Source organism: Corylus avellana, chromosome ca3 (assembly GCF_901000735.1).
Source record: "Corylus avellana chromosome ca3, CavTom2PMs-1.0".
NCBI lineage: Eukaryota > Viridiplantae > Streptophyta > Magnoliopsida > Fagales > Betulaceae > Corylus > Corylus avellana.
Window position 1 is genome coordinate 35,956,513 of NC_081543.1, and position 24,031 is coordinate 35,980,543.

Here is a 24,031-nt window from a genome sequence, read left to right on the forward strand (position 1 = left end):
CATTACATTGTTGGAAGCACGGTAAATATCATCAAAGTGAGAGGGAAAAAAAAAAATGCATGTAATAATGGTTTCAGCTTATTTATCTGAACAGAAAAAGGTATAGAATCATTAATTCCTTCATTTAGATCTAATTTGTCACCAGAAATGCACTTAAAAGATTGCAACTGAAAGTTTGGATCAAGCATATGCCAAACACATGCTCTCTAGAAACCTCTTGGCCTTCTTTTACAGATTGATGTTGTGTCTTCTACATATCTTACTAGGTTTCAGTTAAAAACTCAATATGCACTTTACTGATTCAAATGCTCTGTTCTCTTTATATGGTGTTCATGCCTTGGAAGAAATTAGACAATTTTATAAAAAGTTTAAGGAGAAAAGAGAATATATTGAAACCCTAAGAGATCGCGTCAAGATCATGTCTCATAAGTCTATTCTCCATTCCTTAGAGCCAAACCTAGTAGCCAACACAAGCTTAATGTTGATAATGAAAGTGATTTTTACCTACAAAAAAAATATAAAAAAAAAAATAATGAAAGTGATTTTTTTTTTTGGGTCTTAAAAAAAAAAAAACAAATAAAAGTTTGAGTGGCCAAAATTGATGGGTTTGGCCCGTTTGGGTTACGGCCACTTTACTGGGCTGGACCTAAGTAATTAATTACTCAAAAGGAGTTTCAGCAAAATGACCGAACTAACCCTCTCTGGTTTGCATATACCCAACACGCACTTGAGAGCGGAGACATGGATCTTCTCCACAAAGCCTACTCCACTGCATCAGACGACGAGGATGAGCTCGTCCGACCTTCTTCCAAGCGACCCAAACCCGATAAACCGATTCCCTTTTCCAAACCCGAACACCACCCGTACTTCCCTTCTAGACTCTATCCTATGCCTCACCCGAACCAGTCCCCGGACCTCCACAGAGAAGCCCCGGTTGCTGGCAGATACATATCCAAGAGAGAGCGCGCACTCCTCAATTCGGCCACCGGGACTTCCGAACCGGACCCGAATCCGCCTCCCACCACGTCATCGCCCGGTACCCTCTCTCTCTCACATAGTTTATCGCATTCAACATTCAGGGGTAAATAGAATCGCTTGCGTTTGAATTTCTCATTGATTGATACAAATATGTCACCTTGGCGAGGCTAAAGGTTGTTTTGTTATCGTTCTCAGTTTTGGGAAATCTTTCATTTTCCAATCTACCACATGATATAGCATCATCATTGAGGCATAAAGCAGAGGGTCATGCACAGCTAGGCCGAATATCTGAGAGGCTGACAGTACCTTTGCATGGTCATACAAAGGCTGTCAATGCTATACATTGGTCCCCAAATCATGGTATGTTCTTTTAATACTTTCCCTATTTTTGTTTTGGTTGTGGAATAATTTTCAAAGCATTAATTTTTCGCATTTTCTAGATCACAGACTTAGTGTTTCAGTGAGTAGGACTCTTGACTGAATACAACCAATAAGGCTCGGTAATTTTGCTTAGGAACCAGAAAAGACACTTTGGAAGATAAAAACAAATTGACTAGAAACAAAATCACCAAACATTGCTAGTTTTGGAAATGCCACTATGCCACCAGTCAGCCCAGACAGTATGCAGCCAAAATTTCCATTACATTCCTCTAGAAAAATCCAACTTGCACACCGTTTGACGTCCTGGAATCTAGACATAGAGCTTTCCAATGTTATCTGGCTTTCAGGGTAATTCTCTCCGAGTAAGTACAGTTGTCATTTTGAGAATTCCCCGAACTGTGGGGTGATGACCTTCTAAGACCTCATTGTTTTGGATACCAAAATTCATATATCAAATGACCCAAGTGTTGTGGCTACTTTTGGGACACTATAGCATCACTATACTTTGGAGTTACCATGAGTTGCAGGTGTAATCTGAAATTTCCATTTATTTGAGTTGCAAGGTGACTACACTTTAATAACAATATAGTAATGTATTTGCTATGTATATGTTACTTGGGCCACTGTTCTGTTCAATAAAGTTAGTCTACAGCCCATCTTCTTGCTTCTGCTGGGATGGATCATACAGTCTGCATATGGAATGTATGGAGCAGAGATGAGAAGAAAGCACGTGTGTTAAGCTTCCACAATGCAGCAGTGAAAGATGTGAAGTGGTTGCCGCAAGGGTCGTCTGTGCTTTCTTGCGGATATGATTGCTCATCAAGGTTAGTTGATATCGAAAAGGGAATAGAGACTCAGGTTTTTAGGGAGAATCAGGTTGTTGGAGTTGTAAAGTTCCACCCAGACAACTCCAACCTCTTCCTTTCTGGGGGAGCAAAGGGCTGTCTTAGGTTATGGGATATTAGAACCGGTAAGGTGGTCCATGAATATATCCGAAGTCTAGGTCCGATCCTTGATGTTGAATTTACCATCAATGGGAAGCAGTTTATCTCTTCAAGTGATGTATCTGGAAGCAATATCAGCGAAAATTCTATTATTGTTTGGGATGTATCGCGACAGGTTCCACTGTCTAATCAGGTAAGAGACTCTCTCAACATTTTTTTTTTCCTATCTGTCACTGCGAGTCTCTGTCTCATCTTGTTGGAAACATTGAATTGCCACACCATTGCTTAATGAGCATTGTGGATGACAACCCTTCTGTTCTAAAAGCCGTGTTCAATTAATTCTTCTTCTATAAACCATATAACTTAATTTTTTGAGGTGAAGTCTATTGAAGATGAGAAATGCTATACACACTCTCATTCAAACACTCTCTAACATGGCTGTAAAAATCACAATTAGATTTTGGATGGATCACTATTGAATTTTGGATCCAATAGTGATTTTCATTGTCATGTCAGGAAGTGTGCAATTGGGAGCGTGTGACTGGAAGTGAGTTTAGCATTTCTCATTGAAGATATATAGTTGCATGTAATCGCAAGTTAATGTTGTCAATGTATTCAACTTAAGATTTTCCTCAGAACATGTGTTTAAACTTTAAAGCCTTTTCCTAGCATATCCAGTACTTGTGAATAATCCAGTACTTGTGAATAATCCTGTATGAATATGTAAAGCTACTGCCCCTTTGGGACAATTTTCTTTCATTTGAACTTCCTATAGTTTCATTATATTTCTTCCCAAGCATTCTTGTCAAAGATTTGGTTGGACTTGGACCTGCCATTTAGTGTGTTGATTAAGTCAAAGTTGAAGTACTTGTGAAGTAAAGGTTATATAAGAAGTATTTGAATTTCACACATGTTACTTATAAAAAAAAAAAAAATTGAATGTCACACATGCATATAATTGAGGCCCCACTCTAGAAAGTGTGAATATGGATACACAACAAATATAACTATACATGTATGTTCACATACATCTTATGTGATTTCTGTGCTTTCCATTGTGGTTCCTCTTGCGTTTTCTTTGCTGTCTTTTGCTTAGTTGCTCAAGCACACCATCGTTCACTGCAACTAATAAACTTGCTCATGATGTCAGGTATAAGCTTTCTGATGAAACTATTCTCACTCTCTCCATTAAGATCATTTACATATATATTTTCCTTCTTTAGAACACAAGAAGATTGGTGGAATTACTTTGGTGGGGAGTGATGGGTTTTTTTTTTTTTTTTTTTTTTTTTCCTTCTAGTCAAATGAAAACACAAAACAGAGAAGGAACCACACAAACAAACTTGAACAAAAACAAGAAAAGTAAAATAAAATAAAATAAAATGGTGAAGCCATTTAAGGGGGATTAATGACGCTAATGGGGACCGGGATGACTGGGCAGTGAAGAAATGGGAATGTTTCGGCTGATGCTATTGGACGCGGCCCATCTGGCTAGGTTATGCATAGTCCAATTCGCACTGCGGTGAACTTTGCGGATCAACCTAATCGGAATGTTATTCAGGAGAACAAGCTTTAGTGATGAAAGGATCAAGTATCCACTCGAGAGATATGTCCTGGTTGAAGAAAAGCAAACACCATCACGAGCAAATCTCCTTCTAATATGACATTGTTGAGGCCTTTCTCCACAATCTCTTTAATTGTGACTAAGATAGCTCTAGCCTCTATGGTCCCCTGGGGGAACTTTTCTGTCCACACAAAAATAAGATTTCCCTAGGAATCTCCAATCTCGGCAACCAGCCACTCCCATTGAAAAGGTCTCACGAACCGCCACATCAAAATTGATCTTTAGGAAATGTTCCGATGTAGGCAACCATTTCTTGGTTACAAGTCTTTTCCCAGGAATTAACTTCCAAGCCATCAGATGTTCACTGTGAAGCTTCTTAGCTTGATGCACCAGCTGGTTCACATAGGGAGGGGGCGCTTTGTGGATAACATTGTTTCTCTTAAGCCAAATAAGGTCCAGAGCAATAGTTGCAAATAAGAGAAACGAGTGAGAATCCCTAGAATTTATATTGAGCTAATGACAAGGGAAGAGAATAATTCTTATCCATTCCACCATGTCAGCTGATGTGAAGTGGCTTGAATGGATCGGTCAAGGAGATTCGCTCCAGAGCACTTTGGCAAAGTGGCAGTCAAGAAATGAGTGTTCCGTAGTTTCTATCTCCAAGTGGTAGAGGGAGCATAATAGATCATCTTTGTGAAGCTGAACAATTTCTCTTAATTTGGATTTAACGGGGAAGGTTTTCCAGGTGATCTTCCAAATGAGCAACTTGAGTCTATCGTGAATCTTTGACTTCCATAATTTGTCCCAGATCTTAGAATCAATAGGGACGTTCGAATGGAGACTATCTTTGCCTTCCAACCTGTAATCTTCCTCTGAATTTTATCTTTGATCTCTTCAAAAAAAATTCCTTTGACCGATGCAGGTAAATAGGAACCCCTAGATACTTGGTGTTGCTAGGCGAGCATTTCAGATTAGTGAAAGAGACTATGGACTGGGTCCCTTTACCACTTAAGTTCTTGCTGAAGAAAGCACATGATTTTCTCTTATTTGGTTTCTGACCAGGCTAGTTCCCATAATATCCAGCTCATTTTGAATACCTCTTGCATCTCTCTAGGTTATCCTGGTGAAGATAATTAAATCGCCTGCAAACAGAAGATTAGAAACCGAAGGGCCATTCCTTCTGAGCTTTATCCTTCTATTATTTCCCTGTTGCTCCCCCCTTATATTTAAACGAGAAAGCACTTTGGAACCTATGATAAACAGAAAAGGGGAGATTGGTGAGTGGGGAAGACACCCCATGGGGAGAGCTACTTCACAGGAGAGGAAGAGCGTGGCGAAACTCTGTTCTTTCCTGATTGACTAACTTCTAAAATGTGGGGTGTCATGCTTATACTGACTTTAAAAGATTGCTGCCTTTCTTTGCTCAGCTCAAAGCATAATTTTTCTAATGTGGCAATTAGTGAGTCCTGGACTGAAATGAAAGATTTTGGTAGTATGCTGCTCCATGGTGGTTTCCATCTTCAATATTGAATTATTGTGATTTCTATATTTGATAATGGTTTGGATAAATGGAAGCTTATTAGCAAAAGAAATTTTAAATAGAATTGACACCCACCCATGTTGGAAAGGACACTGCTCCTAGATTCCTCTAAAGAGGTGTCTAACATGCTCTAGACATGTCCATAGTTTTGGAACATATTTCTCAGTTTTGGACACTGAGCATTCATTGGGTCTTAAATGAAGACATTCAATTCAGATTTTCCCTCCACTTCAGAAATTTGTAACTTTAGCAAGGCAGAATGAACTGGCCCACCAGGCATAGGCAGCAAAATGAGGTTTTCCTAGTGATAGTGTAATTGATACAGTTCCATGTACAAGTAAGGCAATAGTTCAAAGTTTGGGGTGCTAATATAGCACCTAAAATTGTTGTTCTAGCAGAATGCGTTGTGGATAGTATAGTTAAAAAGCCTGATATCTGCACTTGATTAAGCTGGGGGAACTGGTGCTGACACTCGAATCTATTGGTTTGCAATGCAAAAAGAAATTGTTTCTCTTAGTATTTCTCTTATGACATGCATGTATTTGTCCTTCAACTACTAAATTTGGTGGGTGTGTAAGATCAAATATGAATGTTCAATTCTGTTCTATTGTTCTTATCAATTAATGAGATAGTTAACAAAAGCTCATCTTTCCTCTGCATCAGGTTTATGTGGAAGCCTATACCTGTCCGTGTGTCAGATGCCACCCATTTGATCCTTTTTTCGTTGCGCAGTCAAATGGAAACTATATTGCAAACTTCTCTTCAAGCCCACCTTTCAAGCTAGACAAGTATAAAAGGTATGAGAAGCATGGTGTCTCTGGGTTTCCGATCAAATGTAATTTTAGCTTGAATGGGGAGAAGCTTGCTTCAGGATCCTCCGATGGCTCTATTTACTTTTACGATTACAGATCTTCCAAGCTTGTCAAGAAACTGAAGGCTTATGAGGGGCCATGCGTAGACGTGGCTTTTCATCCCATCGTGCCTAATGTAATTGCTTCTTGCAGTTGGAATGGAGATGTCTCGGTGTTTGAATGATTGGCCCATTTTTCACTATTTTTGCTTCACTGGAAGTTGGGCCTGTAAAAGGGAAGAAAAAGAAGAAGAAAAGTAGAAGAAGTACACACAGAATTTTTCTTATATGAGTCTCTTCCTGGTTTTACTCCTTTGTAATATGCATCTTTTAGGTTTTTACATTCTCTACTTGTAGACAAGAGAGAAGAAATATATCTTTTGGGTTTTGACTTGAAAGAATCCATAAACCTTTTTTACTTAATAAATTATGTTGTGACAGGTATTTTTCATATAATTTTTTTTTTTTTTGGGGCCAAATCACCTGGTAAGGGTTTTTTTTTTTTTTTTTTAATGAAGTTAGTTTGAGTTTGCACTTTACTTAGGGTCTTCAGTTTCCTTTTTAAAGCATGAAAAAATAAATAAAGAAAAAGCATGCAAGTGATGTAGTATGCCAATGCCATGGCACCTCCGATTAATTACTTGCCTGTATCTAAGTCTCAAAGGGCGAAGTGGCGAACTCTTATATATGCTCCTAATCTTGTAATTAGTTTAACGTTTTCAGAACATGCGGTTTAAAAAGGAAAAAAATTTTTTTGATTACAATTAATAAAAAAAAAATGATTTTCCGATAAAATCGCTCATTGGTCTTTAAAACCATGCATTTTTTTAAAATGTACTTCTTGCATGTGGTTGGAAAATGTATTTTTTTTTTTTTTTTTTGTCATGTTTTAAATCCCATGTCTTTCAAACATAATTAAACACTTTGTGCGATTTTGTTTAAAATACGCTTTTAGCCTAAGAAATCGGGGGATCAAACACACTCTTGACTATCATGAAGTATTTCCATCCTCTCTTTTCCATTTCTTGGATGGTGGGAAGGATCCTCTCGTTAGTTCTTGTTCTTCTTTTATATATATAAGAGTCATTAAAAAATAATAAAAAAAGAGGTGATCGATGTATGTATGTATGCCATGAAATTTGCCAAAGAGCTTTATGTTCCCCTTCGATTACGAGGGTCCCATCGTACAATTTCTTCAAGAAGCAAAGTAAAAGACGGAAGAAGAAGTTGAAAATGTACAGAAATTGGGTTGACTTTCTGTGGAGCAAGCATGATGTCTGTGTGCTTTTAGTTTACTCTCTGGAAGCTTCGAGGTGTTTTAAGATGTCATGTTCACACCTCACACCTGTACATATAGTCTATAGTTCCTTAAATGGGGTTATGTGGTTTGTGATTAAACACGTAATTGTCAATGGTGGCAAATGAATAAAATGAAATCGCCATCACCAGAAATCTTGTCAACCTGCTTGTTTCTGGGTTGCATATTAAATGATCACTGCTGCTATTGTCGATACGGGTGTTGAGCCGTCACTTTCACCCTTTGATCTCAAATCGGGAGTTTCTATATATATAATACATTTTCATAGAGCATGCATGATAAATGATCTTTATTTTTCTTTTCTTTTTATTTATTTATTTATCAAACAGATTTAATTCCAACCGAAGAGAAACAACAACCGGATATAGTTGCAGACTACCATATATATTATAACAGCACGCAGAACTCAGGTTACAACTATATATATATATATATATATTAATTAAAAAAAAACCATGCATGAAATGGGTTGTCTTTATTTATTTAGGTAATTAATTAATTATTCATTTTGCCAGTGTCTTATTGTGAAAGTCAACTAGCTAGACGGGCATTAGGGTATATATCCATATATTGCAGGAACAAAAGAGGTCCTGATGATTATCCAAATGGTGTATATATAATGTATATATATTTTGAATACTTCAATCTAGCTAGGGCTTGCAAAGATTTACAAGAAATGCTAGTCATACGTTCACACTCCTCGGTGCACATTTTTAGATTGGAAAATTCATGTAAAATTTAATAATGATTTTCACTGCAAATAATTAAGTCAAAAAGTGTGTGCTTGAAGGGGAAGGAAAAAAAGAAAAAGAAAAGAAAAATGAAATCAAGGGAATTGAGTGTTATGAGGTAGGTGGCAGTTTGGCGGTGGGTGCAGACAAGACCAATGTCTTATTATAAGTAGTTGTAAGCAATAGGTGGCATGATGGGAGGAGATATATGTAGTGATTCAAATGAGCAGGTGGTGGTATGTGGAGGCACAAAAAAGAGGTACATATATATGTGCATATATAAATGTTGCTCCACTTTGCTTTGATGAGAAAGCAGGAGGGAGGAGGGGCCAAAAGGATACCTAAACAAGACCCAATTATGCAAAATTTCCTTTACATTCTTCATGGGGATCAATTTTAGGGAGACATGACACTCCACCGATATATCTCTCTCTCCGCCTTTTAGATGCATATGCAGATGGGACCAACCCCCTGCCCTCTTCAATTGCTAGCCCCTATCTTTCAACACCACCTCACAACACACAAACACAAACACGACTCAAATAATAATTCACAAGAAAAGAATAGGGACGACATGGTTATATATATATATATATATATATTTTTTTATTTATCTCCATATTCCACACCACTATCTAGACAAACCACCTATTTTCTTCCAAACATCAATGGTCCACACCCCATTTTATATCTGTTTTTATTGGAAAATATGGTAAGACTCGACACTCTTATGCACCCTACTTGTCTATGCATATTATTTATTTTCAACGTCTATATGAATATGCTCCCCACCTTGCCTGGTTTCAAGCACCCGAGATTTCTCTCTCTCTATATATATATTTTAATTTCTTATTCAAAAACTAATGAAAAGCTCAAAAAGGAAGAGCAAAGAAGAAATTGAATGCAAGCTGATCAAGTATGCCCCTACTCCATATGACTGCAATCATCATATAAAAGAGAATGACTTTTATTTATTTTTTTGTGTACTTGTGTTGTGTGTGGTCAAGCGGATGCTCGCGCCACAAGGGGACCCGCAGGCTAGCCCATTTGGCGACATGAAACGATGGGCTGAAAGGTTTTACCTAAGCATATACACATATATTGATCATCTCTATAGCTAGGATTGGACATTTAACTCCACAGTCGTCTCAAAAATCACTTTGATGCAATTTGCTTTTTGACAACGAGACCAAAAACCCAACAATTATAGGGAATCTAAGGTCCATGCTTAACGATCGATGGAGAATCGTTTGTTTTGGAATAATAATCAAAGATTGTTGATTTTTTTGTGTCTTGTCTCTTTTTGATCCATCTTGTCATGTGTTTCTACTTTAGATTAATGTTTATCCTCTCCTACATGGCTAGACCATAATCAAAATGTTTGTGCCTAGACACAAAGGCTTATCACTTGTCTTCCAATCCTTGCCATGACAAGTAGCCGACCAACTCATTTTAATGGTACTATTATGTGATTTTTGCTCTCACCTCATTTGGTTGCTTCTTCTTTTCTTTTTTCTTTTTTCTTTTTTTTTTCTACTCTAATGGATCCATAATTTAAATAAACTTGCCCAAGCACCAATCATGATTTTCTTAAATGTCTTTCTTTCTTTCTTTCTTTTTTTCCTAATTAGGAAGCCTTCCTTATTAGGCCTTCTCTGTAGGCCATACACCCACTAATCTACTACTGCTGGCAACTTCAAATTTTATTATTATTATTTTTAATTCTAATTAATTAAAACCCCTTTTATCATGTTGTAGTTTGATTCCACAGACCTGGCAAACATGATTATACTTAATCTAAGCCTTAAATAAGATTTACTAAATGCTAATCAAATCAATAAAAAGCTATGGGTAAAAATGTTTGATCAATGTCACCAGTTGACGCCAACTTCTATAAAGCTGAGTACAGCTAGAACCCAGTTGAAGTAGATTCTATATGCTATGTATGCTCTTGATTTCAAACAAGATTTCCTTTCAACTTTTCTCAAGACTTTTTGTCTCTAAACAGTATTTCAATAGTACATGCTTATGCCCTTTCATGAACTTCTAGTCAACTAAATATATATAAGTGTTGGACACTATTAGCTAGCTTTTTTTTATTTTTGGGAAAATTTTTCATAGCTAGCCTCATAGTACTGATCATAGTGTTTTTTTTTTTTTTTTTTTTTTAATTCTTTTCTTTTAGATCTTTAGTTTTAAATTTACTCAATTAATTAATACATGAGTTTACAAAGAAAACCTATATGTCAATATTTTTCTCCCAAATAAATAACAAAATGATATATATATATATATATATTCCTTCTTGGTGAAATATTAAAAAACTAAAAAATGAACCAAAACATAAAAATAAAAATAAAAAGTTTAGGGTAGCCACGAGCAAACCTTCTATTAGGTGGTAGTTGCGAGCCATCCCCTCACACTACGTACTTATATATGTTAGGGATAATTATGAGCCACTCATCAATTAGGGCTAGCCACGAGCCATCCCTCGCTTGGGGGTGGCGGAGGAAATTAACATTTTCCCTTTTAAATATTCCAAGTTGAATAAATTTGTAAATGAAAACTATTAGAAGCAAAATCCCTACAGTATTGGGTGCATGCATTTAGAGGCAAGAAAAATAAAAGAGAAATGATGGGAGACACACATGACATGAAAATATTGGGAGCACTACTACAAGTGTAGATCGATGAATGGGATAGAGAGATGAATGCGCGCATATCCCCTTCTCCTTTGAAAAATTGTCAAAAAAGTCATGTCAAGTGTATAAGAGTAACTTTTACGCCAAGCCTACGTAGCTTCATCTCCAATCTCTTACGTACATCTATGTGATATCATGTGACACAATAATAATGCCATGGATGATATATATTCTTCTACGACGTCGGATTGACTTAATTGCAGAAAGAGAGGCATCGTTCAACAGTTTCCCCTCATTTTTTGGGTCACTCGATCGACAAGAGTGCACAAACAACTGTTTGTCGGATAAGGACCTCTACTATCTAGGAAGCCCCATAATTTGTATAATCACCGTATCCATCCATCCATCCATCCATCCATCCATTGATGGGTCATTGAAGGGTAATGGGTAAATGACATTTTATGAAAGTGAAAGAAAGCAAAGATATTAAAGCAAAGTCCAAAAGGCCAAAGTTATCGGCAACATTTTTCATGGTTCCAAGCGGCCGCGGATGAATAATAATAATTCATGGATAAGGACTTGACCACCTCCATGATATCTGATTGAACTATGCCCTAAAAGGGTGCATGTCTAATCCTTCCCAGTGGATTTTTGTCAGCTCTGTTGGAGAGTACTGCAAATTTTGACAACGATCTTCGCACCTTTGTGCTACATATTATCCATTAGGTGCATGAAGTGGAGGACATGGTGATGGAATCATACTTACTATTGCATGAAGCCAACTAACTTTTCCTTTTTCTTGTTTTTCTTTTCTTCTTTCCTTTGCTTTTTCTTTTCTTTTTCCTCTTCAAATGGACACGTCCGGTCAATGTGGTACGAGCCAAGTACAGGCCTCTTGCATATATATATATATATACAATGTGGTTTCATTTTCGTTGTACGTATGAATATGATGATGATGATCTTTGTCGTTGCCCAAATGAGCACCATTCCATATGTGTCGGTCAGGAAGGATAACAGCGTGAAAGTGGAAGAATAATATATAAGCCAAAAAAGAAGTGCAACCATAATTAATCAAAAGTATCCGATCAAAGTGGTGGACGTACATTTTAATTTGCCCAAATCTCCATGTGAGCAAATGGCTTAGCCTATATGATCCTATACATAGCTATCTCTATCTAGAAATGTTGCACACATCTTTGAAAGAGGTGTACTTTGTACTTAATTACGTAAGTTGCCTCATCTTCCAATCCCAATAACCTAAGGTTAAATGCTGCAAAACAGGGATTAATTAATTAACTACTATTTTTAATATAAGACATAATACTTACAAGTGCACTCACGACACATAATGTGAGAAGTGAAATTAAAGAACTGAGAAATAGCGTTGACCCACTAGTAGGGCCAAGCAGGCTAAAAAAAACATAAGTAGAAAGCTATATATGGGTACATTAGATAGAGTTTTGAGAGACATAATAAGCATTGTAAGAAATTGCCCCGAAACTGCATCCTGTTCTTGTAACCTTGTTAGCTACAATATTTTTCCTGTTTTCAACATGTTTCATAAGGATCATGATTTTGTTACTTTTTGATATGAAGAATGAAGAAGAAAAGATTCCAGCAATAATGCAGCAAGGTAGGGCTGCTAAGCACATAATAGATTTAAGGTCCTGGCTCCATCATGAAAATAATTGGAAGCTGAGCCCTCCTTCCTGTGGGCAGTGTATAAAGCAAAAACAAACATGCAAAACCATGATTTTGTACCATGAAGAAAGGGTCTAAAAATATAAAGCACAGGCTTCAAAGCCTTTCGAAGTGTCAAAAAGGGACATCTAATAACCTCTTAACCTTGAGTCTCCCAGCAGGCACACATGAAGTGAAAAAGGTTGCATGTGATTAGCAAATAGTTTACAATTTACATTGATATGAATCTTTGAATCCTTTTAGTCAATTAATGTCAAGTCAGACCCACGTACTTTATTTAATCACAGCAATCAACCCCAAGTGTCACATTTGAAGAGCAGGATCCTGCCTTAACGATCCAGTGATGATTTTTTTATCCTAGTTGAATGTCCCTCTATGTTAGTGCTGTCAGTGACAAATTTCTCCATGTTACACCCAAATGGCAACATGATATTAGGGACCACATTATGGATTTCATAAAGTTAATTAATGATGCCTTAAAAAGCTGTTCAACCCAAAATATTGTACATTTTCGATGTGCACTAGGCTGGAATTTTGTTGTGAAATCGAGAGAATTTCATTTTAATATTTTCCCCACCTCGTGCTGCAAGATCTCCTTTTAACATATTCACTGCCCATAATATGAAACTACTGTTAATTAATCAAATTCCCACAGGAGTAAATAATGACCTCTGTTAATTAGTTAGAGTTTATTATAAATTCTTTATAAATTAATTTAGTAGTTCATGTGTCACCTACTATGTTAACCATTAAAAAATTAAATTTTGCTTTTAAATTTAAATTTTTTTATTTATTTATTTATGCTATGCTATACATAACACTCGTGTATATATATGTAAACGGGCTAATTAATTAATTGAAAAATATATCCACATCATCATGTACCTTCATATATTATGATGTTAATTAAACAATTCGAAAGGGGAGGGGAGTACTACTGGATGAGGTCCATTAAGTGCAATTCAACCTACCTCACAACTTTCAAAAAAACTTTATTACTGATCAAATAAACCATTATTTATCCCGCTAATTATATAGCTTCATTAATTAGCATAACATTCTTTATTAGGTGCGGTAGGTTTTTTCAATGATGTAGATTTAAATTTTTTTTTTGGTGAGAAAGAGAATGAGAGTGAAATTAAATCTAGACCACTGAAAAAACCATAGCAAATATGCTTTAGTTTTTTTATAGCACCTAAGCCAAGTTCTTAAATTAAAACTGGTTAAAAAACGAATATAAATTTCCTACAAACTAGATTGTATGAATTCCTCTAACTTAGTATTTAAAAGTACCATGTATTTCTTGAGCATATGATAAATGCATTTTTTTATTAATGTTATTAAAAAAGCATGTAATTAGAAGCACATGCATGCTATTAAAACAAAATACGTGCTTCTCATATGGTAACAAACGCGTAGCCACTGGGTTGGAGGAATTTTCAAGCGAGTTTGTAGGAAATTCCTATCCCAAAAATTATGGCCACAACCATTTGATAAGTCCTTGTTAAAAACAAAATGATAGATTCTTTAGGACTACCACGTCAACATTATGAAATAAAAAATTTAAAAAAAAAAAAAAAAAATTCTAGCATTATTCTATCTAAAATATGGAAAGGCCATTAATCTTATAGCTAGCTAGGCTCTATCCACATCCATGTAGTTCAGTTTGGAAACACATTAATGGTGATATAGTGACCAACTATTTGAGTGGTTGGGTGCAATAATTAAACAACTTTACAAACCATTATACAAGGGTCGAATTCAAGTAATTTTAATCATCTTTTTCCTTAAAATACCCAGTACTCTACCATTATTACAGATTCAATTCTATAGTTTCAGCCTACCACTTTGCTATATATCTTAATTATCATCTTAATATCATTTCTAAACTTGTTTGTTTCTATGTTTGCATCATATATATACCATTTATGTATAGCAACAATATGTTAATTAGCTGGCATCTTTTCTTTCCGTATGTAAACTCCTAATTAAACCCTTCTCCTTCAAATAAACCCAAAACTGAATCTGTTATGAAACCTTATCAACAAATTAGCTGGCGTCTTTATTTCGTTCTCTATCATTGATTTCTCTTAATTATGGTGGGAGTAATTACTGAAATTCGATAATGAAACACATACAAGTAATTAATTACAACAACCAAATCACACTTATTCCTATGCGATAATGACAATTTCAACCTCAATCAATCAGCTCAGGATCCTCTCCATTTCTCTCCATAAATTATTTCATGTTCAAATTTTAATTTGTTACATCTAACCATGTACATGATCCTACGCTCTTTAAAATTTGTAAATAACGTAGCAACATATTTACCGTATATGTGGCAATATATATGGAATAAGGTTATGAAGAAATTCACAATGAAATAAAAGAAAAAAAAATCGCGGAATAATAAAATAGATACAAAAGATTTTACGTGGTTCGGTCAACGACCTACATCCACAGATAGAGTTCAAATGGCTAAATTTGCTTTATTAAGCTTGTGGGATAACTGGTAATTTAACATGCATGGTATCAGAGGTAAAAGGTCATGGGATCGAACCTTAACTCCGTCAAATCACCTCCCATTTAAATTAAATATTCCATGTGTTAGACCTCACCTATTAAAATGGAGTTTGGAACCACACGTGATGGAGAGTGTTAAAGTAATGATTACCTTATTAAATTTATCTCTTCTTATTAGTTTAAGCTTTTAGGATAACTGGTAATTTAACAAGTTCTATCAATTTCAAGTGAAATTGAGAAAAAGCATTTCATGGTCTTGATTTTGTTTTTTGCATCTAACGATGTATATGATATCACGTCATCTAAAAATTTTAAATGATGTGACAAATATAAAGACCATTAAATCTCTTAACAATGAAATAAATATTTCTTCTCAATTTCACTTGAAATTGAGCGATTATGATTCCAACATATACACTAATAAATTTGTAAAATCAAACCTGAAATATGAAATGAAGATAATCATATTCCAGGATTTAATTTGGCTTAGCTGTTGAGGTGCAGTAAAAAATAAAAAATAAATGAGATTTCTTACAAAGGTTGCCATCTTCAAATTAAATTCGATCCCATATATCAAATATTTGGTTGCCACGTACACATGAAACCCTTAATCAGAATGAAAATGCATTACAATTAATTGTAAAATATAAAAGAAACAAAGCATATGACTTCATGCTTGAATCATACGATAGATCCAATAATTAATTAATTGGCCACCTGACTTGTGTGCAGTTTTCACTTAAAAAACCAATATTATACAGCAAATTCTTTTTCCCTCTCTTAATTTGCTGTTCACTTGCAATTTTCACATAGTTTATTTAACAGATTAGAGAGAGTAAAACAATAGAAAATTGGGTAATGGGGAACAAGGGAGAAGAGCAGGGATTTCATGATTTTTAACATGCACGTTTCCTTTTCTTCTTTTTTTCTTCTTTTTATAATATTTGAGTATTATCCATAATACATATACTTACAATACAATTTTCCTCGAGATGTTAAACAAATAAGTTAAATAAAAAAATCTGGGATAAAAGGTCAACGGTCAAAGATTTGCATTACTGTCTCTGTCTCCCACACACTCGCATACATCCACATTCTCTCACTCTCTCTCTCTCTCCACAACATTCCCAAAAACCCTCAGTTTTACACCAAGCACAATGCTTCCCCACTTGGGTGCGCGCCCTACCTGCAGCCTTGGTGCACCCGCCTTCCCCCGATTTCTCCTCCCGCCAAGCAAGGGGGTCCCTCTTTTTTTAAAAAAAAAAATTATTTTTATATACTTTCTTTCTCTATTTTTGCTGGGTTCCTACTTCCTAGCCATCCGATCATATTACTTGTCGGGGAGTTTGACCAGTCAACATGACCGTGTGTAGCAAACGTACGTGGTATCGCTAATCGCAAATGGGGGGATGAAAAGGTGGCGACAGAGGCGGGGCGCAAACACGTGGCAAAAGGCTACATACCATTGGTGGAGGCCATTGTGTTGATCCGGTGATGACTTCAGCTTGAAAGCATTTTATCCAACAAAACCTCGATCTCTCGGATTCAGGGTCTATCGGAAATGGGAGGGACACAAATTGGTGTAATACTTTGGGTGATCATACGTTTGATGTGCCAACTTATAATTTCTTTTGACTTTTTCAGTTTAATTAATGACGCATTTGTGTTTTTCTTTTTGTCTTGTTAAATTTTCCTATATATTAACTTGTTTACGACATCAAATACATACAATGTTTATGATTTATTCATTGGGTTACTATCCAATACGTGTAAAATACTTTGGTTACTATATATATAAATTCACGTGAGAGTTTTTCTTTTATATATGAAATAATGAATAACAATTTGCTTCCAACTAGTTTGTTTCAATCTCAAGAGTTGCTCCATCAATATGGTTTTTTAGTATAAACTCGGTGGTGTTAGAGGATTTAGGACTTATTCTTTAAATAGGTTTAGGTAAGCAAAGTTGAAATTGGAAGCTGCTTCGAGGAATCCGTGACTTCTTAACATTTATATAAGCTGAGAAAATTGTATCATGCTCTTATTCAAAAGTTCTAGGGTTCTTATAGAAGACCCCTTAAAAGCTCTAAGGATAATTAAGAAGAAAAAAAAAAAAACATCACTTATTTTCTACATGTAGAAGGAAAGATACTACCTAATAAATAAGATTACATTATTTGGAGAAGAGGGATACTCCTTTTTTTTTTTTTTTCCTATATAGAGAACACATGATTTGAAAGAAAAAATAAATACTTTACTCTTGCCTAAATGAGTTATCGTGCCAATTGAGTTGGATGCTTTGCATTTTTCAGGCCGTCAATTGCTTTTATATTAGACTAGGTTGAAGGAAATTTTTGTCAATTATTAAGTGAAAATTTTTACTACTTCAATTTCATATATTACCCTAATTAAAAAAAAAAATGCAAAAACAAAATATAGTCTTATTAAGTCATTGTATCTCTAATATAAAATAAAAGATGTTTTAGGAAAACCCCCATATTATTACATTTTTTTAGAACAATCATATCATTTCAAAAAAAAAAAAAATTAACATTCAAATTACAATGGACAGAGTACATAATAATGATACAAATGATATTGTTAATATAACAATGACTTCAGGCCTATACCTAGGAGGGAGAAGCCTGCAAAAGAGGTAGAAGGTCACAAAGAGGTTTGTTGACGATATCGGTGGAATCACTTTCAATGCCTAACTTAGTATGAGGAGGAATGAAGAAAGAAAATTCTAGTAGAGTGAAAATAGGGAAAAATTATGTGTACTTAGGGAAGTGACTTCTTCTCTTCATATAGATCAACTATTTCACAACTTTCTTTGGTAAGGTTTTGGGAATTCCCTCATAAACCCTGTTATAATTGTTGAGAGTATCATGAAAAGTTATTTGACGTGGCCAAACTGTCATCTGACGTAAAGATGAGAGAGTCGTGTGCGATACAACTTGTTACAATCTAGCTAGGTGCTCTTCAACCTTGGGGCCGAGTAGGCTACCTCCTACGCTAGGGTGATGGACTTTTCATCAAGCTATTGGAGCCGAGTTTATCCGAGTGACCTTAGCGAGACTTTGGACCCTTTGGCAGGGATAGTCCAATTGTCGTCAAGTCCAAGGGGTCCTAAACGGACATGCCTTACAGGTCCTTCCGTGGTTGGATACATCAATAACCCTCTAATCATTTTGGGCAACTTAACAATATATGGGTTGGCTAATGTAAGTTATAGCGAGTAGATAAGTTCTTAACGGGTAGACTTTAAGGGCCTTGTGGAGACCCAAGTACACCATATATATATATATATATATATATATATATAATAATTAATCATTTTATTTGGAGCTAAAAAGAATCATACTATTTCGTGATATGAATTAATAGTAGTGTCAAATCTTCTTCCATGAGGTGATGTGGAGTAGATAAGACTTTAGTAAAATATTGGTACAGTCGTGACTAATTTGTTAGAACAAACTTTTTGTCCAAAAACATGGTATTATAGTGTGGTTGTTACAAAGGAAGAAATGGTCAAATATGTTCGGTTATTTATAATGTCAAATGGCCGCTTCATCATATCTTTGTTGACATTCTGGTCATGTTCATGGTATTGCGTGTGTGTTGTGTACAATTAATTGTCTCTATCCAAAAAAACAACATACGGATGAAAATGCTTTTTTCTTTTTTCTTTTTTCTTTTTTTCTTTTTTTTAATTTTTAATTTTTGGGGGGAAGGGGAAAGTAACATAATTATTATACGGATTTGTTAGGTAGCGATTTACAAAGGACAAAGTGCTTTTCTACCTCCCCTTGTGTAACGTAGTTTTCATGGTGCTCTTGAGCCCCCCTCCATGGCTGGCACATCGTTATTGGTGTGATTTTTTTTTATTTTCTGAAAAAGCAAGTCAAAGAAACAAGCTATTATGTGAAGAGTCAGAAAAGATTTTCTCTTTTTCTTTTTCTATAAAGCTTCCTGCTGATATTTGTCACTCTAACATGTCAGCTTCGGAGGGGGGACTTTTTTTTTTTTTTTCAAATAATAAATGTTTTCAACGTTGATTAATTCCAAATTTAATGATAAATTTTTTAAAAATATGTTATAAATTGTGAGGTGTGTACCATTTTTTTTTTTTACTCTCATTTAACATGTGAGCTAATGATTAGATTGAAAAAAAAAAATCAAAACAAGAATTACTCCAATGCTTAATTAAGGGCATTTTTAAATAATAATAATAATAAAATAAAAAATTACTCCGAAAGAGAAGCAAAATCCCAAAACCGTAGCATTTTGTAGGGAACAGTATAAAAAGGTAGCATATCACAAGGTAAAAGGGAGCTTTTTATCTCTTCCCAAATACTTTGCTTTATTATAATTTTTTTTTTTAAAAAAAATATCAATAAGTACTCTATTTAAATATTCTCAATTCCATTTTTTTTTTCTTTTTTTTTGAAATTGAGATAAAAATATTCTCCCAACCCCATAAGTAACTTAGACATCAAAGTGTTTCTGGTCTCTCTTACAGACTCTAATGACTATTTCCTCTATTTTACTCTCTATTTTACTAGTTGTTCATTGTCGGTCGGACAGTCAGAAAAAATTGGTTCAATAAGATCTTCTGAGTGGAATTAAAATGTAGAGGATCCTATAAAACATGTTTTTCTTTCAAGCCCACAAAACCACAAGAAAGAGGGAATCAAAAGAAGTGGTCCTCTATCCTGCCAAACGCATTCACCATTCACCGACCTTTTACTTTGAAAAAATCACAGACGATATGTTTGCGTATCTGATAGCAGCAAATTTGATCGACGACCATGGCAGTAGAGCTTGTTAGAAAATGTTGTACACGACCCCTTTTTCAGTCTCTGTCTTCCTGCCGCAGCCGACTTTTTGCCGAAGAATTGGCACCAATAATATACACTCCGCCCCGACCAAATAAAAGCTACGTGAACGCACAGGCACTCAACTCCAATTTGTACACGTGTCAACCTACCCAGTTAGGCAGCCAGCTGGCTTAGTCCCATCTCCGTAATTCAACAAGAAACCATTTCGAACCCCCCAACATTTTTACCACTCAGTAAAAAATATAAATTAAATGGTGACATTCAGGGTTTATTGGGGCGGCTGAACCAAAACTTTAGAATTTTAGATGAGAGGGTAAATAAAAATTATTATAAAAATTAATTTTGAGGTTTAACCTATAAAAAACAAACGTAAAGCTTAAAGGCATTTTTAATAATTTGCTTCTGTCCGAGTGGTTCGGCCACCTCAAAATCACCTTTTGGAGATGGCCAAACCATTCAACCCCTCAACGAACACCAAAAGCTATCTCTATTCTTTTTACTTTTGTAATGATTTATAATAAACAGTAAAAAAGAAAAAAAAATGGTTTAAATACATTTTTTTAACATTACCAAACTTTTTTTTTTTAACTTTTCTCTCAATTAGAACCTTTTACCATACATATCCGTACATCTCTCAAAATACCACGACAAGTTGGGGTGAACGCCGTTTTTTAATTTACCGGGAAATGGAAGAAAGGTTTAGCGGGTGCCGGTATTTGGTGGGACACCCGCGGTACAAGCACGCATGTAACCGGTGTACTTGACTGCGTGTTTACCGGATACGGCCGGTGAAGAATGCTATCTTTGTGCCGTTAAAACACCTTGAGAAGGTGGATTCTGGACGGTTTCCCGGTTTTTCTTGCACGACAAGAACACCAATCCATTGGCATTGAAGCATCATACAAGCACAGAGAAAGACAATTTTAAAATGGGTTGAAAAAACCCTTTGGCGTGCACAAGTCAAAATTAGCAAAATTGATTTTTAAAAAAATCTGACGTGGACAAGGAGTAGAAGGGTACCCTGACACGTGGGTTCATGAAATTTGCGTGAAGTTAACAATAAGGGAATGGGTCAAGTGGGGGTATATGGGAATAAAGGACTAAAGTACTAAGAGTAATGCTTGATAGAAAGTCACTTCGAAGTGGGGATTTTTTATTTTATTTTATTTTTTTTGCTTTCTTCTTCTTCTGCATGTTTTGTTTGTTTTCTCAATGAACAGTAGTGAATATTTGACCAAATGAATGCATGGAAGTTGCGTGCTTCTGGGTGTCATAGAAGCGTGATGAATATAAAATTTTTTTAAAAAAAAACAAAGAAAATGATATAAAGGGCAGTATTTGACACTAATGCCCTTCATTGTACCGTTTGTTTACTTCCAAATCCCTTTGGGTGAAGCATAACCCACCTTCATGTATTCCTCAATTCCTCTATATAAACCCACTCACTCTCTTTTTCTCCCACACACAAAACCCATCTTCTCCTTATAATAAACTCTCTTTCTCTCTCTCTCTCTCTCTCTGTGCCAAACATTTCATTCAAAGCTACCTCTCTTTCACACTGCCTAGAAAAATAAAACAAAAGGAAAAACACCATGCCTGAGGCTCCAAAAACCTCATTGAAGCCAGCAGACTACAATCTGGCAGAGAAGAACAAGAAGGTTCTTCAGTTCATTGAAGATGTCACCACCAACGCTGATCAAGTTCAGAAGCGTGTTCTCGCCGAAATCCTGTCTCGCAATGCTAACGTTGAGTACTTGCAGAAACACGGCCTCAACGCCCACACTGACCGGGAGACCTTCAAAAACATCATCCCTGTCATCACCTACGAGGATATCCAACCGGAAATCAATCGTATTGCCAATGGTGACACTTCTCCAATCCTCTGCTCAAACCCCATTTCTGAGTTCTTGACAAGGTATGCCACAAGCTAGCCAGCACCATTTTTTTTTTCCTGTTTTTAATTTCAACTGTTTGATATATATATATATATATATTTTTTTTTTCTTGATGGTTTTTGGTTTTGGTTTTGAAGCTCTGGGACATCTGGGGGAGAGAGAAAATTGATGCCAACAATTGAAGAGGAGCTAGAGAGGAGGACACTTCTGTATAGCTTGTTGATGCCTGTGATGAGCCAATTTGTTCCTGACCTTGAGAAAGGCAAAGGAATGTACTTTTTGTTCATAAAATCCGAGGCGAAGACACCTGGAGGCCTTTTGGCTCGCCCGGTTCTCACAAGCTATTACAAAAGTTCCCACTTCAAAGAAAGGCCATATGACCCTTACACAAACTACACCAGCCCAAACCAAACCATCCTCTGCCCTGACTCCTACCAAAGCATGTATTCACAGCTTCTCTGCGGCCTCTGCCAGAACAAGGAAGTCCTCCGGGTTGGGGCGGTTTTCGCCTCCGGCTTCATCCGCGCAATCCGGTTCCTGGAGAAGCATTGGACCTCTCTCTGCAATGATATTCGAACCGGAACCATAAACACCCAAATCACCGACCCTTTGGTCAAAGACGCCGTAATGAAGATCCTCAAACCTGATCCTAAGCTGGCGGATTTCATAGAGGAAGAGTGTAGCAAAGATTCTTGGCAAGGAATTATAACGAGGTTGTGGCCCAACACAAAGTATGTGGATGTTATTGTCACGGGGACCATGTCACAGTACATCCCAACTCTTGATTACTACAGCAATGGCCTCCCACTTGTTTGTACCATGTATGCATCTTCTGAATGCTACTTCGGTGTCAACCTTAATCCTCTTTGCAAGCCTAGTGAAGTTTCCTACACCCTCATTCCCACCATGTGCTATTATGAATTCCTTCCCGTCCACAGAAACAACGGGGCTACTAATTCCCCATCAGTCCCAAAATCTCTCAGTGAAAAAGAACAGCAGGAATTGGTGGATCTTGTTGATGTCAGGCTCGGCCAAGAATATGAGCTGATTGTCACAACTTATTCCGGTGAGTCGTTAATTTCAGCAAACAGTTTCTAAAAATGAATTGGAACTTGTGCTCAACATGTATGTGTTTGATATATATATTGCAGGACTTTTCCGTTATAGAGTTGGAGATGTTCTCCGAGTGGCAGGATTCAAGAACAAGGCACCCCAGTTCAACTTCATATGCCGGAAAAACGTGGTGCTCAGCATTGATTCCGACAAGACTGATGAAGTTGAGCTGCAAAATGCAGTACAGAATGCTGTGAACCATTTGATGCCGTTTAATGCAACTCTGGCGGAGTACACAAGCTATGCGGATACTTCGTCAATCCCAGGCCACTATGTGCTAATCTGGGAGCTTAGCCTCAATGGGTCAACGCCAATTCCACCGTCGGTGTTTGAAGACTGCTGCTGGACCATTGAAGAGTCCCTCAACAGCGTTTACCGTCAAGGCCGTGTCTCTGACAAGTCAATTGGCCCTCTGGAGATCAAGATTGCTGCGCCGGGGACCTTCGATAAGCTCATGGACTATGCCATTAGCTTAGGGGCATCGATAAACCAGTACAAGACCCCGAGGTGTGTGAAATTTGCACCCATTGTTGAGCTCTTGAACTCGAGGGTTGTTTCAAACTATTTCAGTCCCAAGTGTCCCAAGTGGGTGCCTGGCCACAAGCAATGGAGCAATCAGGAATGATGGAAATTAATGAGTTAGTAGCTTTCATGGAGGTTCACAATAACTGTTTTTGTGATCATCTTAGGGAAAAGTTAATTATCTTTAATTTTTAGGTTAACCCCATCTCTTATGTTTTCCATTTTTCTTTTTCTTTTTTTCTTTTTTTCTTTTTTTCTTTTTTCTTTTTTCTTTTTGAATATTTTAGTCGTTGTCTAATATGCATAGAGACTTTGATTTAGTCCGTGTACAAAAACGGTTCCTGTTTCAAGGAGAGCTTCTCTCGTTTTCTATTAATTCCAGTTGTTTAGCTGTTGTTTCTTGCAATAATCATCACGTTTTGTGGGAATTTGATTCTTAATTCCTCCCAGAAATCATGCCCAATGAAATCTCATGGGCTATC

General features: G+C 36.2%; 2 protein-coding genes across 3 annotated transcripts; both read left to right on the plus strand.

Moving 5' to 3' along the window:
* The first annotated feature begins 741 nt into the window (after window positions 1–741).
* On the plus strand, window positions 742–6,707 carry LOC132175328 (uncharacterized). 2 transcript variants are annotated; one of them, XM_059587229.1, is made up of 4 exons: window positions 742–1,036; window positions 1,174–1,338; window positions 2,012–2,496; window positions 6,071–6,707. In XM_059587229.1, the coding sequence occupies exons 1-4, from the start codon at window positions 742–744 to the stop codon at window positions 6,440–6,442; spliced, it is 1,317 nt and encodes a 438-aa protein (XP_059443212.1). In that variant the 3' UTR covers window positions 6,443–6,707. The 2 variants fall into 2 exon arrangements, with proteins under 2 accessions (XP_059443212.1, XP_059443213.1); XM_059587230.1 differs by having other exon boundaries at window positions 792–1,036; window positions 2,048–2,496.
* A 14,788-nt stretch (window positions 6,708–21,495) lies between these two features.
* Window positions 21,496–23,943, plus strand: LOC132176158 (indole-3-acetic acid-amido synthetase GH3.6). Its single transcript, XM_059588287.1, has 3 exons — window positions 21,496–21,934; window positions 22,052–22,980; window positions 23,066–23,943. Exons 1-3 carry the CDS (start codon window positions 21,612–21,614, stop codon window positions 23,650–23,652), a joined length of 1,839 nt encoding a protein of 612 aa, XP_059444270.1. The 5' UTR covers window positions 21,496–21,611; the 3' UTR covers window positions 23,653–23,943.
* Window positions 23,944–24,031: the final 88 nt, after the last annotated feature.